At 32.6% G+C, this 18,088-nt stretch overlaps 1 protein-coding gene across 1 annotated transcript in view; it reads left to right on the forward strand.

Annotated features, from left to right (window-relative positions):
• The first annotated feature begins 9,442 nt into the window (after nucleotides 1-9,442).
• Nucleotides 9,443-18,088, forward strand: part of LOC119832687 — a 74,601-nt gene continuing 65,955 nt past the window's right edge. The window contains exon 1 of the mRNA XM_038356404.1: nucleotides 9,443-9,611. Coding sequence (XP_038212332.1) covers nucleotides 9,545-9,611 — 67 coding nt within the window. The 5' untranslated portion in view covers nucleotides 9,443-9,544. The remainder of the gene's footprint in view (nucleotides 9,612-18,088) is intronic.

The raw sequence follows: 18,088 nt of genomic DNA on the forward strand, positions 1-18,088 counted from the left end.
TTGGAGCCAATTCCGAGATATATATATATATATATATATATATATATATATATATATATATATATACAAGAATTGCTCGTTTAAAGATATAAGATTTAGTGTGTCACACACACACACACTAAAGATATAGTTTATATCTATTAACTTAAATACAAATACAAATAACTGTTATATATATGCGCTGGGGTGTTATAATTATTTTCAAAACTGGACACAGCGAAGCGTTTTTGGCGAAGCTGAGTGACGTGAAGCACTGCTTTAAGTTTATGAAAATTTAATGGTTTTTCAAAGTTCGACCCCTAATAGACATAAGAATGGATTTAGGACTCTACAGGGAGTATATTAAAATCACGAGGGTGGGAATCCTTTGAGCTAACACTTTGAAGTCGGGGTCACTTTGAATTCTATAATTGGACACTCAAAACTCAATACCGTATAAGGGAAAACTTGATATTGCATTGCGTTTATTCTTACTACAAATATTGTTAACGAATTTCAAGCTATTTTAAAAAATATTCTTTCTACAGAGCTAGGTACAAATATAAATGAACTGTATACTCTTGAGCAAATAAAACTTTTTTTTATTTAATTTTATTTGTAGCATTGGAATGCTTTATATAAATGAGAAATTTTGAAAGAATAGAAGTCAACGATGATCAAGTTTTCTCTATTCTTTTATTTCTCACTTTTATTATTTGTTCAAAAATACACAGCTCTTAATTTTATAATCAAAAAGAAAATTAGTTTGTTTAAATAAATCTCATAATTCTACTGTTATTCATAACAGAAGCTGGTTTTTTGTTTTTGTCACTGCAGTATGATGGGTTTTTATCCGTGATTAATTTTGGGTTTTATAGGGAACTAGACGCTGGTGCCCGACTTCGCCTGGATATCATGATTTGAGTTTTAAAGGGAATATTTAATAGTTAAATAAAGTACATAATAAATACATTAAGAAAAGATATTTAAAGAACAGAAAAACATATAATGAAGCGGGATTCGAAATCGTCCGTTTGTCTATCCGTAGCAGTCCCGCCTCGTGATAGTTTTTTATAATTAAAAAAAATATATATATAAAGCATTTGATAGCTATAAGACTAGAAATTTTTCTTTTCTTTCCATTCATCCATTCTGCTTTACTTTTATACTTCTTTTATAGTTTTATGACGTCATCATATAAAATGAAATACTACGTAAAATAAGTAAGCTCTTCTAATAAGCATAACATTCGCAATAACCAAAGAGGTTGTAAAAAAAACAACTGCCAGCAGTAACTCATCAAACTGGACTAACGCCAAAATTGCAAAATGTAAATCCGATACACAACGAATTCAAACCTATGTTCAATTAGGTTATCACTCCACTAGGTAGAGAGCATTTCACATTTTTATATACCTACTTTTTTATTTAATTTCTTGATTTTTTTTTTAATAGAATGAAAATCCTGCCTCGTGATCAAATTTTTTCTATTCTTTTAAAATTTCTCATTTATAAAGCATTTCAATCCTATAAAACTAAAAATTAAATAGAATGAAATGATCACGGGGCGGGATTGGCACCCGCGAAAATGTAATTGCAAACCGCGTCGCCAAACCGTGGCAACACCTAACCTCTCGTCCACTTTGTGATCCCCTCTCAATGAAGGACTATTCTTTAAAAATATCGCATTTTTAGATTTATATCATTGCTTCTTATGCCCTATACACAAAGTTAATTTATGCTTTTTATAGCATTTTATCGTTGTTTTTGATAACCTCGTAATGGCATAAAGCTCTTTCTATCTCATTTTTTTCTCTGTACTAATTGTAAATTACGTCATTATACTTAAACTTTTACGCTAATTTTTATGCTAGCCTTTATTATATGGTTCACAAGCCTAACGCTCCTACCGCAGAAATATTTAAGCACATGGCTTATTATTGCGGTGCATAATGCAATTGAAACTATAAATGCAGGAATAAAAATAACATATTGTATGAAATGTTATACTCTGTGGTGAATGGAGAGTTTATTAAATTTATATATAGCAATACTGCTAATGTTATAATGCGGAAGTTTGTTTATTTTCTATTTTGGAAAAGAGCCGTTTATGATGGTGTGATATTAATGTGATATTAATTAATATGTGTGTGTATTTTCAACCGACTTCCAAAAAAGGAGGATATCTATTAGACTGTATTATTTGTGTTTGTTACCCCATAATTTTGTACTTGGTGAACCGATTTATACGATGCTTGATTATTTGAAAAGTGTTACCTGCTCGCCATACGAAATTAGTCTAGTTCTGACAATTTGAACGGTTGGTTTTTTGTTAAAAATGATTATTCCTTTGGGTCTAAAGTAATAAACTATTATTATCAAAGGACTAAAAATGACAATTTTTATTTCACAGTAACACTTAATAGAAATTAACTAAAATAGATATCTATACTAATGTTATAAAGTTGAAGAGTTTGTTTGTTTGAACGCACTAATCTCAGGAACTACTGGTCGGATTTGAAAAACTCTTTCAGTGTTAAATAGCCATATTGAGGAAGACTGACTATATATGGTCCTCGGAAGAAACCGGGCGGACCGATAGAGTAACTATAAAAGTACCACACCCTCACAGAAGTTCGGCCTGAAATAGCATACGAATGCTACTGCCATTCATATGATGAGGAGAAGCCGGTAGTCGGTATACTTTTTGCACTTCTTAGTCTATTCCTTTATGTCTGTTCTCAACGCATTTGCAGACTCCCTACCTCTGCAATCCTCGTTCTGCCCGGATCCCACTGTAACATAAAAAAGGGCACAAGATAATCTATTATAACCTTCACACAGTTCTAACAGAGGAGCTCTCGAATTAAATATTATCACAGTCAATCTGTATATGTACCCACTGCAGGAACACAGGCCTCTTGTGAGGCGTCAGTTCATAGCTACGCTAGCCAAGTGCTGGTTGGCACATGTCACGTTTTGTCAAAATTTTGATTTTTGGACATGCCGGTTTCTTCACGATGTTTCCTTAACCCGTTTCGGGTAGCAGTGATGATAATGCGCAGATAAGTTATCGTTTTAAGACGGAGGTCTACACAACATAGCGATCATTGCTTTTTTATGTCATCGTCGTCAATGGAGCTGGTGGGACGCCTGATGGTAAGCGCTACCACCGCTCATGAACATTTGGGGAGGCGTAAGGTCCATTACAGACCTTATGCCACAACTAATGGATTGCCGACTTCAAATTGGAAAGGGATGAAGAAAGGATTGGAGAGAGGAATAAAGGATTATTCTTATTGTGGGAGTCGAGCACGCTTCGGCACGAATTGGGCCAGCTCGCACCGGGGAAGTACCACACCCCCACAGAAAACCGGCGTGAAATAGTGGCATGCCACTGTGTTTCGTACGGTGAGTGGGGGAGCCGGAGGCCCATTTCCTTTTCCTCACCCGTCCTAATCCATTCCTTCTTTCCAGTCGTTAATCCTTTCCTTTTCCCTTACATCATAAAAGCGGGCAGCGCATTCGCAGAGGTCCTACCTTTGCGAATGTTTATGGGCGGTGGTGATCGCTTACCACCAGGCGAACCACCAGCTCAGCTGCCCGCTATGACATAAAAAAAAAAAAAAAAAAAAAGGAAAGGACTGAAAGGGTAAGGAAAAGGAGATGGGCCTCTCCTACTTACGAATTTAAAATAATATCATTATACTTTACCGTTTCAAATTATTCACATTGTTTAAGAAACAGACACGTAAAATCAGATCCTTTCAAACAATATGAACTTACATAAAATTTTATTTTCATATGAAGCGACAGACGTGTGGTAGTAAAATAGTATGGAACAAAACAGGGAATTTCGAAGAAATGCGGATGATTTATGATATTTTTTTATTTTATTTTCTAAGTTAATATAATGAAAATATTGGTATAATGTTCAAAAATACAAATTCACCTAATTCTCGATATATTTAACCTTAATATATTCATACAACAATAATTCTTAAAGAGTGTTTATCTCTTTGTCTTTTATACGAAGCGATTTTGTAATGATTTTTGTGAAATTCCTTTGACTACGCAGGCGAATCCACGGACGAAAAGGTTGTCTAGTACATATTATTGGTATTGTGAAATTTATATTTAGTAGGTACTTTATAATTGCATAAATTCGGTTAATAGCTAGATAATATAAGGTATCTATTGAAAAAATTTGAAGGGTGGAAAAATTCGATCATGAGGCGGGATTCGACCCGCGTCTTTTCCGATGTTCAATCTCTTCTAATATTTCAAATACTGTTCTATACATCTGGCTAAAATTTGGTACAAATATGTTTTAAGACCTCAGCAACAGGATAGTTTTGCTGAGGTCTTAAACCATAATAATCCAACCTAAAACATGGACGTATTATTTGTTACAACAACTGTATCTGTAAGTGGAATGACTTATTTATAATATTTATCTAATTTGGATCCCGGATCTCGTAAGGCTATTTGTCAGAACCTAAATGAAACTTAAGCTAATATTTATTGAATCTAGGGTTTACCAATTCATCAACATAATGAAACAAAACATTCCTTAATCATTAATTACCTTAATTTATCCGGTAAGAGAAAAATAAAACATGAGTTCACATTAGTCTGGCCTTACATGGTTCACCTACCTTATAATGAGGCATGAACGATTTCTGTAACTATCTCCTAATAAAATACAACTCAAAGCTTTCGGAATTCCCCTAAAAATAGCTTTATATCTCACGTACCAACGTAATCCGTGTTATATTGTTCTCCAGTGTTGTAAGGGTTATTTGGTGAAGATTATGAAGTTGCTAAAGGGTTGTCATGTTAAGCAGGATAATGTGATGGATGTTTAATGGCTCTGTCAGACAGAACCTTCGATAGAACGCGTTCTGAGCCCGCGTCAGAACGCCAACCTGACGCCGCGCTTTGACATTGTATTGTGTTGTACAATGCGCTGGTGACTGTATAGCTTTGGCAGATAGAACGTGTACTTAGTTTGCATCAGAGCGCTAATCTTACGTCGCGTTATGACGCTGAATTGTGCTGTTCTACGCATTATAGTTATGTGTAATACAAGGTGTTTCAATGAGCTAACTGACGCCGCGCTATGATGTACAATTTTATTGTATTACGCGCTTATGGCTTTGTTAGATATAAAGCGTATTTAGTGCGTCAGAGCGCTAATCTTATGCCCCGTTATGATGTTGAATTGTACTGTACTACGTTCTGACGTGCACTATTTACGCGTTGTATCTGACAGCCACTTCATTGTGACCTGAATAATCGAAGAACTTAAATGAATACGCTCTAGAAAAGAAGCAATCTCCAAATAAATTTCTTTCATAACAAATAATTAACTTTAAAACATTCAGGTTTCAACACTTTCATCCCTAAATTGACGCCGCTAGCTAACAACACGGTGTACAACATTTAATACAACGCTCTAATCCCATAAATTTAATTCAGCAGCTGCGGCGACTAAACGCACCTGTGTTTCTGTGTTTGCAATAATAGCATTATTGTATTTGTTCGACATTCGCTTCAACTGGAAATAGACAGTAATGATAAAGTTTTCGAATCGTGTATGTACAACCATTTTTGAAATGTATGATATTCAAACAATTGATTTTTAAACGACCCAAGATGGTCTCAAAAGAGTAGATAACTATCACTACCACTATCAATATATATTATAATAACTATATAATTCAAACATGAATTTTATCAAATTCAACCTTGCGTGAACTGTTGAAAGTTGTTTCTTATAAAACCGCGCCTAGACGTAGTTGCTCGACACTATTTGACATGATTGCACTATTTTGAATATCAATTTATGAGGCCGTTTTTGAAACGATTTTGATTTTTTAAACCCGCTTATATTGACTTCACCTGTATGAAAGTAACTGATTTCTTTAAGCTGGATTTTTCCCCACTTTAAACGGACAGATTTAATTCAATTAAATTCTTTAAATCACAGTCACAAACAATCTTTATGCAAAATTTCATCCACATCGGTTCAGGGGTTTTATGAAGTTACCTTCTCATTTATATTAAGTAGGGATTTTCCCGCAGTATACGAGTAATTTACATGGAATAGTTCGATCAATATAAATTACCGATGCAACAACAAAACTATTTCCAAACAATGATCGCAAAGAAATCCATTTAGATATTATTGGGCTATTCTTCGAGCTCAAGATATTATGATCATTGCTTGAGGAAAAATACTAAGGAAATTGAGAGGATATCGCTTTTTCGGAGTCTGTACTCGAACTATTTTCGATTTGTCATATTTGCGACCTATTTTATGAGAATTTATCTATGAGCAATTAGATTTTATTTGACCTGCTTAAAAATTAGTCTTGACCGATCGTTCGTATGAAAAATTCTAATAATCTATATATATATTTATATATATATAACTTTTTTATATTGTCAATGCATCAAACGCTTATCTCAATAAACAGGTTTTTTTTTATTATATAATAAACTAGCTTTTGCCCTCGACTTCGCACGCGTTAAGTTCGGAGTAGCTTAACAGATGTTATTATATATAATCATAAAAACTTACCTATTGAATCACTCTACCTATTAAAAAAAACCATCAAATCTGTTGCGTGGTTTAAAGATTTAAGCATATGTCCCTAACATAAGGACAGAAAAAGCGACTTTGTTTAATACCATCATAACACGTCTCTCCTACATAGATACTTAATTAAATAACGACTATTAGCTAGGGCTGTCACAAAAAACAAAGTATATATTTTATCTAAACAATAATAATTACGAGAGCGAGCCCTATCGCAGGCATCAACGGCGCGATGTAGACAAAGGGACCTGGAGTCATAATAAATAAGCTAAAGAGGTCGAAGACAGCCGCAGAATTGTACATATGTTATATTCATTTGAAAAGAAGAAAATTGTTAACTCTCACCAAAAAATGTACTTACTAAATCTTTCTTCTAAATGAACACTTGAACTTAATTTAATGTTGAATTCGCAGCCTATTAGTTTGATTTATTTTCGCATTGTTTATACGGGAATCACATTATAATTAGTGAAGTCCCGTGTAGTGGGGTATGGGGCAGATGATGTACATCTGTTTCACTGATCGATTTTCTTTACGGACAAGTAGGCGATCAACCTTCTGTGTCTTGCCAGACCGAGACATTTTTTTTTTGTGCGTCCCCAGCGGGAATTGAACCTAGGACCCCTCGGTTCAACGCTCACGCGTTAACCACTGTACCAAGGAGGCGGTCAATATGCGGCGGTCATATTATAATTATGAGGCTCATAATTATTTGATTTCATGTTTATTTAATAACTAATTGTAATAATGTATCCATGTGGTGTGGTTTTTGGTGAACCTCAATGTTTAAAAGCCCATCAAATATATAACTAAAACATTTAGTATAGCTAAACGATTAAATAAACTTCTCTTTAAACATGATATTATTAGAAATTAAAAAGGGTGTGTTGAATATTAGTTTGATGGTTGAGAATGTACTGAATTTCTACATATCTGTCAAATTTATGTAATCAGTATAACAAATCACAGCCAGTCACAAAGACTATTAATAAAGTGAGGGTAGTTGGGTTGAATGTTTGAACAACATTTAAACACCAAGGAACAATCCGTACGAATGCGCCACGTTTCTAAGTGATCCGACATTTTATTGTATTCGACAGCTAAACGAGTTTTTACAAGTTATCAAAAGCGACATTATCTTAACTGACACTAAATTATAAATTCAACAGAACATTAGAACACAATTGATATCCAACAATACACATATGTATAAATATAATGATTTATTTTTATTTATTTAAACACTTTTTTGTGCTGCCAACAAAATACAAAAACAAAAACAAAACTTATACTTAACAAAAACGTAGATACATCACAGAAGGCGGCCTTATTACTTATAAGTGATCTCTACCAAGCAACCTACTTAAAGATAGATAGCAACATAACTTAAAAGGAGGGAAGTAAAAAGTATAGCAAATATAACAAATAAAAAACATTCTAAAAATTTACATACAACATATACATATATAAAATAAATATACATACACATATATAAATAATAATATCTTATAATACAATTGTATGAAATGATCACACTTATATACACAAACACACGAGTCACTGTCTCTTCTAGCAACGACAATTAGCATCTGGCGCAAACAAAACTAATCATTGCATTAACATATACGACGTTGATTCAAGGTGCTTTGGACATAACCTCTAAAGGACATTTTCAATTTGGTCGTGTTACGTCTCAGGTCAGCTACCTTATACATCTGCGTTAGAATACATATGTATATATTATACTTAGCATTTTTAATCCTATTCTTATACCGCTCGAAGTCTTTGAATGAAGCGACCATTATTTATTATTGTTAGTCAATATGTATTGCCTACACATTACTTTTTTCGCTTATTAAAAATGTATCAGAATTACTAAAATAAATAAATTTGTAATAATTAAATAAGAAAATTCGAAAATTAAATATTATATTTACATGAATTGTTACGGATTATAATTACATTTATTTATTTAATAGAGGTTACATAGTGACAAAATTGCGTTCGGAATCATATAAAACTGATTAGAGAATATGTAAATGTTTATCAAAATCTTTTTATACTAAAAATGTCTCGCTTAAAATTAATGATATATTTCAAAGGTTTATTCTACACACCAATTACTTTACCAAATTGTAAATACTGGAATATATTTTATTAATTCAATATATGTAATATTAAATGATATTACTATAATTGAAAGACTCCAAAAGGAGGACTGGTAATTTTATATTCAAATCATATAAAGAAGTTGCGAGTACGGATCGCACGATCGCTGTTTTAAATGACGAGTTAGGAGCAAAACAAAATTAAATCACTTTATACTTAAAGAAAATGATCAAATAGGGTCGCAAAGGTTGAAATTACAACCAAATGAGACATAAATATGAAATAAGTGTAACCGAATGTTTATTTCAAATATATTACAAGTATTAAAATATTAATCTATTTATTTACATGCCGATACATAAATATATCGAGATTAAGTAACACACACGTCTATAGGAGAATGTATAATTTCAATATACCGTTTATTACGAAGATATTTTCAATTAATTATTTCTTAATCGCTTTCTCTTTCCATCAATATATCACTATTTAGTTACTTAAAGTAAAACCATCTATGAGAAGTTATATTAAATTGATATTGATTAACACTATAGTAATATGATATAATTCCATAGCATAATATTTTAAATACTTCAATGTTTATATACATCCGTCTCCCTCGCACAATCGAAAGTAAAATAAAATCAATCGCAGCATTATAACAATATGTAAAATAACCAAAAATAACATTTAAAGAATCAATAATATTTGGAGTACCGTAGCAAGCTCAGTCTTCGCCGTGATCTCGTGTAGAGCGCACGCACGACCCGCTACGAACCGGCTACGAGTCTACGCTGACTACGAAACGCATCTCGAAATGCTACGTGTGTTTTTATACTAAGTGCTTTAACAATGTATCTTTGTGGGTGTATATTTCTTCTATTATGCGGGACTGTCATTGGAAATCCAGCGAAAATAGGTCAGTGATGTTAAGAAATACGCACTTTTTAAGGGACAAAGGATTTATGGATATTGCTTTTAATTTTAATACTATAGCTACATATATATACCGCTAAAATGTACGTTATGTTAATACGGCATGGAACGCTGCGGTTTTCGACTCGTCCATGCATGTGTGTCCCTCATTAAATAACGGATTAAATATAATTGAAACTGATTCATCATTATAATTTAAATACAGTTTTATACTGTACGGCAACATGACGTTAATTTATTTGCGAAAGCGTATCAGTTTGGTTAAATATTTATATTATGGCATATTTTTATAAAATTTTCAAGTTAAGTATGAGTAAATCATATAAAAATGATCAATGGCTGAATAATGCGTCCGCTTGTAAATGAAGTATGAAAGAAGCTCACATATTGAAATAAATACACACAAAAGTGATAAACGATATTTTTTGAAATAGGAATATTTTGTGGTAAAAAGAAAATATGAATCACGTCACAATGATACAAAAATTCTACTATATTATTGTAATCTTTCTTATATTAAAAATAACATCCAGACCAGTTTACTCGTTCAGGCGTTATTGTCACACACTCAAACACATTCAAGCGCTTAAAATGCTATGTCTAATGACGCTCGCGTGGCGTTATATCGCAGTGACGATTTATAGATGTGATGATGTCTTATTCGTGAGCGAATGAAAAGAAAAACCATATATCTTGGTCCCATTTGTTTGAAGGCTTTTACTTACTGAATGGCAAATGTGACTGTGTAACGTTGAATGAGTTTCGTATTCATAGACCTTGCCTAACTACTCCACTTTGTCTATCTTTCGTTTGTATTTTAGTTGAATTGGTATGCAATATGTATCTTGATATTTATGGTGTGTTTATTGAATTTTACTGGTACACCATGGCATTCAGCATGGTATATAAATATATGGCTTACTAGCTGTGCCCCGCGGTTTCACCAGCGTAAGTCCGCATCCAGTGAAAATATCGGGATAAAAAGTTGCCTATATGTTATTCCAGTTGTCCAACTGTCTACGTACCAAATTTCATTGCAATCGGTTCAATAGCGTGAAAGAGCAACAAACACACACACATCCTTACAAACTTTCGCATTTATATTATTAGTAGGATAGCATTCACGTACACAACCAACAATAAATCATTTTTGAAATCGGTCCATTAGTTCCTGAGATTAAAGCAAACAACAGACACATTAATAAACAAACAAACTCTTCAGTTTTATATAATTAAGTATACCTAGATGTAGACGGGTGCTTCCCTCGGTTTGACCTAGAAAGAAACAACTGGACAAATACTTTCATTTCCTATTTCTATAAATTGAAGGAATAATAAACTATTTCATCTGTGAATTTTCAAGTCATTTAAGTATTTATCAATTAGAAACATACTTGATATCGATCAAATTGTTTTATTCAACTCAAAATAATCATAACGTTATTATATTTACTTAAAAGTCCATAAACAAATTGATTTATAAGGTTTGGTGCTATTTTGTATTTTAATCTTACCTCCGTTTCTGACACTATTTTTAAACTGGATTAAAGAAAATTAATGTTTAAATAGAGTACTATCTAACACAAATAGTTTAATTGACACTGGTTAAATCTAAATAATCTATCGGAATCCAACAAAGAACCTTATTTACCACGAACAGAGTCACGATATACAACCAGCATAAATATGTATAATTAACCACCAGCCCTGTTCTTTATAAACTTTGACTATATCCATATCTCATACATTTCCTTTCACAGAATATGCTTAAGAGAAATAATATACACTTTCTACTACGTTGTATATCCATCATCCCAACATAGTAATGTTTATAACATACACTTATAAATACATCATACACACATACTTACAAATCTAAAAGCTTTTCAAAGTACAAACAATTACGTTATTAGAAACACAAACAAATTATATTTGACGTTGAGATTTTGAATAAAATATACACAAGAGGGATGCTGTGGAGTTTTGACAGCGCTCATAATATAAATATCAGACAAGTTTTGTGTTTTCGTTTCAGGGAATTCTTTAAACAACCACACAAAATTGGCGTGAAATAAAAGCATGTAAATGCTAGTGTGTTTCGTACGGTGAGTGGGGGAGCCGGGGGCTCTAATACTTTTCCTTACCCTTCCAAGTCCCATCCTTTATTCCATTCATCAGTCCTTTCTTTATCACATCTTATCTTTAAAGCAATCTGTATTGCTCGAACATTTCACATTCACACACACACATAACAAAAGTGTGAAAATGAGAAATTTTGAAAGAATAGAAAAAATTTGATCACGAGGCAGGATTCGAACCTGCGTTTCTTGCCTAACCGTAGCAACGCCTAGCCTCTCGGCCACTTTCAATGCTATAAAACTAAAAATTAAAATTATAACAAAAATGTGATTACTTATAAATGAGAAAGTGTATTTGTATGTCGTTCATTCATGTGACAATTGAAATCATATGTTATAATTTTGTTTGTGAGATAGATACCAGGATAAAAAGTGTTGTATATTATTTATATAACAGCAGTAAAACTTCTCATCTGCAAGTGATGATCAATAACTTACGTATTATGTAATGAAGATCAATTACTTACGTATAATATACATAAGTGAAGATCAATTATTTTATTATTAATTACGATGTATTAGTACTACTCCAAGTTTTACAAATTACGCTAGATATTACCCTTCGTACACAAGGCTTTGAAATCTTCTATTCTTCACGATTTTAAGCGACTACCGCCATCGAAATCCTCACCTCATATTTCATACAAAGGCAAAACGGAGGGTAACAGATACTTTTTCATTCATTACGGAATAATTAAAACAGCATCCATCAAAATAAGTAATATAAAATTAACTACCCGGATTCAAGTAATGTCTATCCGCTACTACCGACTAAACTGCTCATCAAATTTTGAAACGGTTGTAGCAGTACAATGAGGATGGTATGCGATTATTCTTTGATGCGAATATTATAATAGTATAGTTGGCATGGAGATATATAATCTAATTTTTTTTTCTGACTACATCCATATATTAATCAATAACTTGTTATGACAACATATTGACTTGACATATTGACGTAGACTGTGCTGGATATATAGTCTAGACACGAAAAAAATAATCAATTTGCGTTAGCAACGTCAATGGTCTGACATGTAAGTGAATTCTGTTTCGCGATTATCCTGTTTTATTTCAAACTAGCCGTCCGCCCCGGTTTCGCCCATGGTACATACATAGCCTATGTCACTCGGTGTAATTGTAGCTTTCTAATGGTGAAAGTATTTTTGAAATCGATCCAGCCGTCCACGCCTGATCAAGGGTAATAGGGATTCTTTTTTATATGTTTATGTTAGAGATAAAACATGAATTCATTAGAAAGTTATATTGTATATTCTAAAATCAATGAAATCATTTAAATTATACATTCTTTCAATACAATCCATACAATATGTATGCAATAGTCTTGTCTTAAACGGTTTTTGTAAAACATGTTATTCTACATCAACAGTTATGTTGTCTATCTTCTTCTAGTTGTATATAAAATTCTCATTATTCGTTTCACAATACTAGTTACCATACTCATCCAAAACGACTGACCGAACGATTTTTATGAAATTTTGTGTGCGTATCGGGTAGGTCTGAGCTTCAGCCAACATCTATTTCTCTAATCCACAAAATGATAAGAGTAAGGCAGAACAGCGTCGGATCATCTAGTATAATTATTTATATTATAAATAGATCATGGGAAAGGTGTCTACAATTTCACTGTGACATAAGACGATGAGCAGATGTTTACGCAAACCCAAGGTCCCCGAGGAAAGAACCTTGGATTAAATCAGACAGTGGAGTATTCACTAAATTATAAGATAAAAATGAATAGTAATATGATACTATCGTAGATGTAGATGACTCGATGGAAGAGAAATTAACGTACTACATAAAAACTGTTACAGACTGAATGAAATGAAAGCAAAGAACGGCTTTATTACTCAATAGTAATTTCTTCCAAGCAACCCAAGCCAAGCGGAAGTAATAAAAATAAAAAAATCAGGAAGACAGTGTACACAATAAGAAGAGAATGGACATAATAACCAAGCATAATGCATAATAGAACAAAATAATACAAAAAAAAACATGCAAAAAAAAGAAATGAAAAAAAAACAAACAAAAAACAATGGAATTAAAAGGTTTGCCAATAGTGATCTTTTACCATGTTTTTAAAAGATTGCAGCGTTTGTGCTTTCCTAATGCTAGTTGGTAAGTCATTCCAGAGCTGCACAGCAGACTTAGTTTATGTCATGAGAAAAAAGTCACTAATATTCACCGCACGCGTGCCTTCAGGCGAGGGCGCGTGAAAAATATAAACCGTCGGATAAAAACGGGCCAAGATTTGTTTCAGTTACGAGCTTTTGACAAATAGAGAGCTTTCCGTCGCGTCCGTTTAAGTGGAAATCGAGATAACGTCGAGACTCCGATTTGTCGTCTTTCCCATCTAAAAAAATGGCGGGTCAATACTCGAAGGCAACCCACTATATCTCATTTTTCGAGTTGCTGATATAATATAAATAATATTAATGTATTCGTGTTTGTTATCTCAGTAAATTCATTTGTTTACTTAGGTAACGTAATGCATTCGTACAATTAAATATTAAAAATTCCAAATTAGATCGAATTCAGTAACATAAATTTTCAGTATCATTATATGTAACATAAATTAGTACATTTTTGTACACTTTCTTTTGTTCATAATGCAATGGTTTGTGTTTTAAATAACTTCGGACCTAAATAGTTATATGGAACCCTATTACTAAAACTTCGAGTCATCAAGTTGTACCTCATGAATTGTCATAGTGAAGCAGTTGCAATTTTCAAATATGATTAAGTTCTAATATCGTTTAAAAGAATCTATGTTATACAACCATAAAATAGATAAGTGACTGATTGTTTTGTAGAAGCTTTAGCCTACTGGCACGGAATCCATAGTGCCGCGAGTCTGACTCACACTTGACCGATTTTTTCATTCTTTCTTCTGTGTAGACCTGAAAGCGTCTCTGACATTCACATTAACGGCATTGTCAGATAGAACGCAATCTTACGCGCGTCGGAGCGCAGTCAGACGCCGAGATCTTTTTATCCCACACCCTGTATTTGAAATAGATACGGCACGTCTCTCAGTCGCTGTCTATCACAACATTTGTGAACTCAACATGTTTATTTGTTCATGTATACAGTAATTAATTAATCTTGTACCTATTGGTTTATGTTGTTTACCTCTTCGTGAGATACTGCTATTTCAAATTGAATGTATGCTTTTATAGTTATCTTATTTGGTGTATTTATGTGACAGATGTGAATGATTAGTAAATAAATACGCTCGTACTTGGAATACAATATTGCTAATTATAATTTTGAATATAGTAGAGGACCGGCTCATATACAATAAACTTACTACTGTATCTTATTATTCTAATGAGGATGGCAAGGATGAAAATAATTTTCATATATTTACTCTGTATAGCAGAAAAAGGAGCACTTTAATTATTAAAGCGTGTTAAAATTTTTTATACAACACTAGCTAACCCGGCGAACTTCGTAACGCCATTGACCTTTTTTCGAAACATTTATCCGTATTTTTTACCTTCCCTGGACTATTATGAACGCATACAAACCAAAATTATCAAAATCGGCCCAGCCAATCTCGAGTTTTAGTTTTTCTCGAGTCTAACGAACAGCAATTGATTTTTTATATAAGAAGATTTATTATTGAGTAACCATTGGTAATCGAGGCCAGCGCCTCACGGTTATAATTGCAACTTAGCCTCTATCTATCAATGACGCAGTAATTTCGCTTATAAACTACAAATTGTTTTTTCTACAAACTGCTTACTCTATGTCCGTTACAAGTTGCAAAAACTTCAGTAATTTTACGTGAAATGTAACAGGCGTCCAACCAGGGAGTGATAAATGACATCGTTGGAAAATGGTCTGAAACATTGAATTCATAAAAATTAACTCTTTCATGTAATAAATGAACATCAAGTGCCGTTCAAAGTGTCAGCAGGGCGCTCGCAGCACTGCATCGCTCGTGGCATGTGTTCGCTAGTAACACGGTTTCGCTCGTAGCGCGGGTTCGCCCGTAGCACAGGTTCGTTCGTAGCACATAGTTGTTCGTAGCATTGTAGAGATATAAATTTAAGCTCCATTTTGCGGTTTTACGACTGCTCATAAATTTGTAATACTCAAGCCTATAAAATCTTTCAACATTATGAACTTAATAAGTGATCTTTTAAAGAATTGGTAAGAACCAATTAATTCCATAACTTTGTTTTTAATTCGTGTTCATATTGCTAAAATCTTTTGATAAATTGCTAATTTGTGCTTAATATAATAAAAAAGAAATGTTTACTAGCTCTAACTTCCAAGTTCATGTGTCAACTGTCAATTTAGTATGACATTGACACTTATTAGTTCAGAATGTTCAGAGCACCTGAATTAAATCTTTTAACTATGATAATGTTATAGATAAATTCAGAATAGCTTTTTTTCTCGTCTTTGTCAAGTGTTATTACCCGAACGTAATGAATGTTTATATTCATTTTACTTTTCGTTGAATCCTTATTAAATAATTCTTATCAGCACTGTGTTATGTCCATAAACATCTATATTCCAATCTGAAGTCATAGATCATTATCTTAGTGAGTTTTTGCAGTTCTAGCAGATATCGGTTTTAAAATAATGTGTCCTCATTTGAATTTAAACGAGATTTTATAACAAAAAATAAATTCAGCCAAAATATTTTTTACATACCTGAAATTTATCAAGCTGTGCTTGTATCGTATATATTTCTGTTTATCAAAGAATTCCTTAAGGACCATACCAAGCGATATTACAAAAAATCTCCTTTTTTATTTAACCGTTCGATTTCTGAAAGGAACATCGCCGTTGATATTAAAAGCAATTGACATTTATAAAGGAAAATACAATGTAATACGATATTCACAATATTTCATATTATACCCAGGCTCTCTGATGTTGCTAGATTGCTGATGAAAAATCAGCTCTTTTACTGCGGAATAGAGTTGAAAATTGAAATGTATAATATAGAAGCTAAATTCACTGCGCCAAGTCCAACCCTACCACTTAAACCTACTATGGGGAATGTTTAGGGTTCCGCAATTGAAAATTATTTTATTGTTTGATCCTGAAGCAGATTGTTCCATGATATAAATAGTAATATGAACTATATAAAAATAATCAATATTAATAGCAACGCAAATGGAAAAAAAATTGACAATTCGCTATTTTTTATTCTGCTTTTTTATTGAATCGTATTTTAGGACGTTTCTTTGTTGAATAGTAAGTAATAGGTAGGTATGTTCAGATGTTTTTTGTCAAAATAAATCTATTCTCACGATTTTTTGAAGTGAAACTTCTTTAGAATCGTTGTGATTTCAAACCTGATGCAACGGAAAAACGACAGGTAAGAGACAGAAATACAAAAATGTACATACTATTTTATTCATTCTTTTGTCGATTTACTGAAGTTTCACTTCTATCGTGTGTGAATCGCACACTCACCTTTTTTTTGTGACGTCACTATATATATGTAGCGTGGTCACGGGGAGACTATCTCCCTTGACTATGTAATGTTAGTATAATAAAAATAACGTGTTTAAAATCTTTTAAAATTTTATAATTTTTCAAATATATAATACTCGCGTCAAATTAAACACAAGAAAATACTGACATAATAACTGATACAATATACCTTGACGCCGAGTCAAAAATATTTGAAATGAAATTACCTCACCATACCAACTTCAGAGAATATGAAGCAGTTTTGACTTGAACATCTAAGCCTGCATCTGACAACCTTCTTCGTAAAGTGTTTGAAATTTCACTTAGACAATATAATAAATAAATTTACTTTAACCCATTTATTAACGTAGTATTAAAGGGGTTATAAATTTGTTATTTTATGACGCTGTATCGAGAAGAGTTAAGTACTACTGGGCCGATTTAAAAAATCTTTCAACGATGGATTTGTACGTGATGTTCGAGTGCTAAAGCCTATGTTTATACTACGGACGAAGCCGGGGCAAACAGGTAAAAGTTAAGAACCGGGTAAGGGTAAAAATTTTATTTTTAATATTTTTAAAAGACAAGGCTGATTTTAGTGTTATTAAAGACAATAGAAAATGACAAGACAAAATAAAATGGCAGCTCTAATTATGATTATTAGAGTTGACCTTCGATCAGTAACAACAACCAGCCGGTTTAATATTTTTTTTTTAAATAACATTACCATAATTCCTTAGTAACTATAACATCATTTCAGACTGATTTAATGAGCCTTAATTTAAATGCTTTCTCATATACAACGTTCCCAAGAATATATATATATACTATATACATATATCTTATAACTTTAAACGAGCAATTC

This window comes from Zerene cesonia, chromosome 15, assembly GCF_012273895.1.
Source record: "Zerene cesonia ecotype Mississippi chromosome 15, Zerene_cesonia_1.1, whole genome shotgun sequence".
Taxonomy (NCBI): domain Eukaryota; kingdom Metazoa; phylum Arthropoda; class Insecta; order Lepidoptera; family Pieridae; genus Zerene; species Zerene cesonia.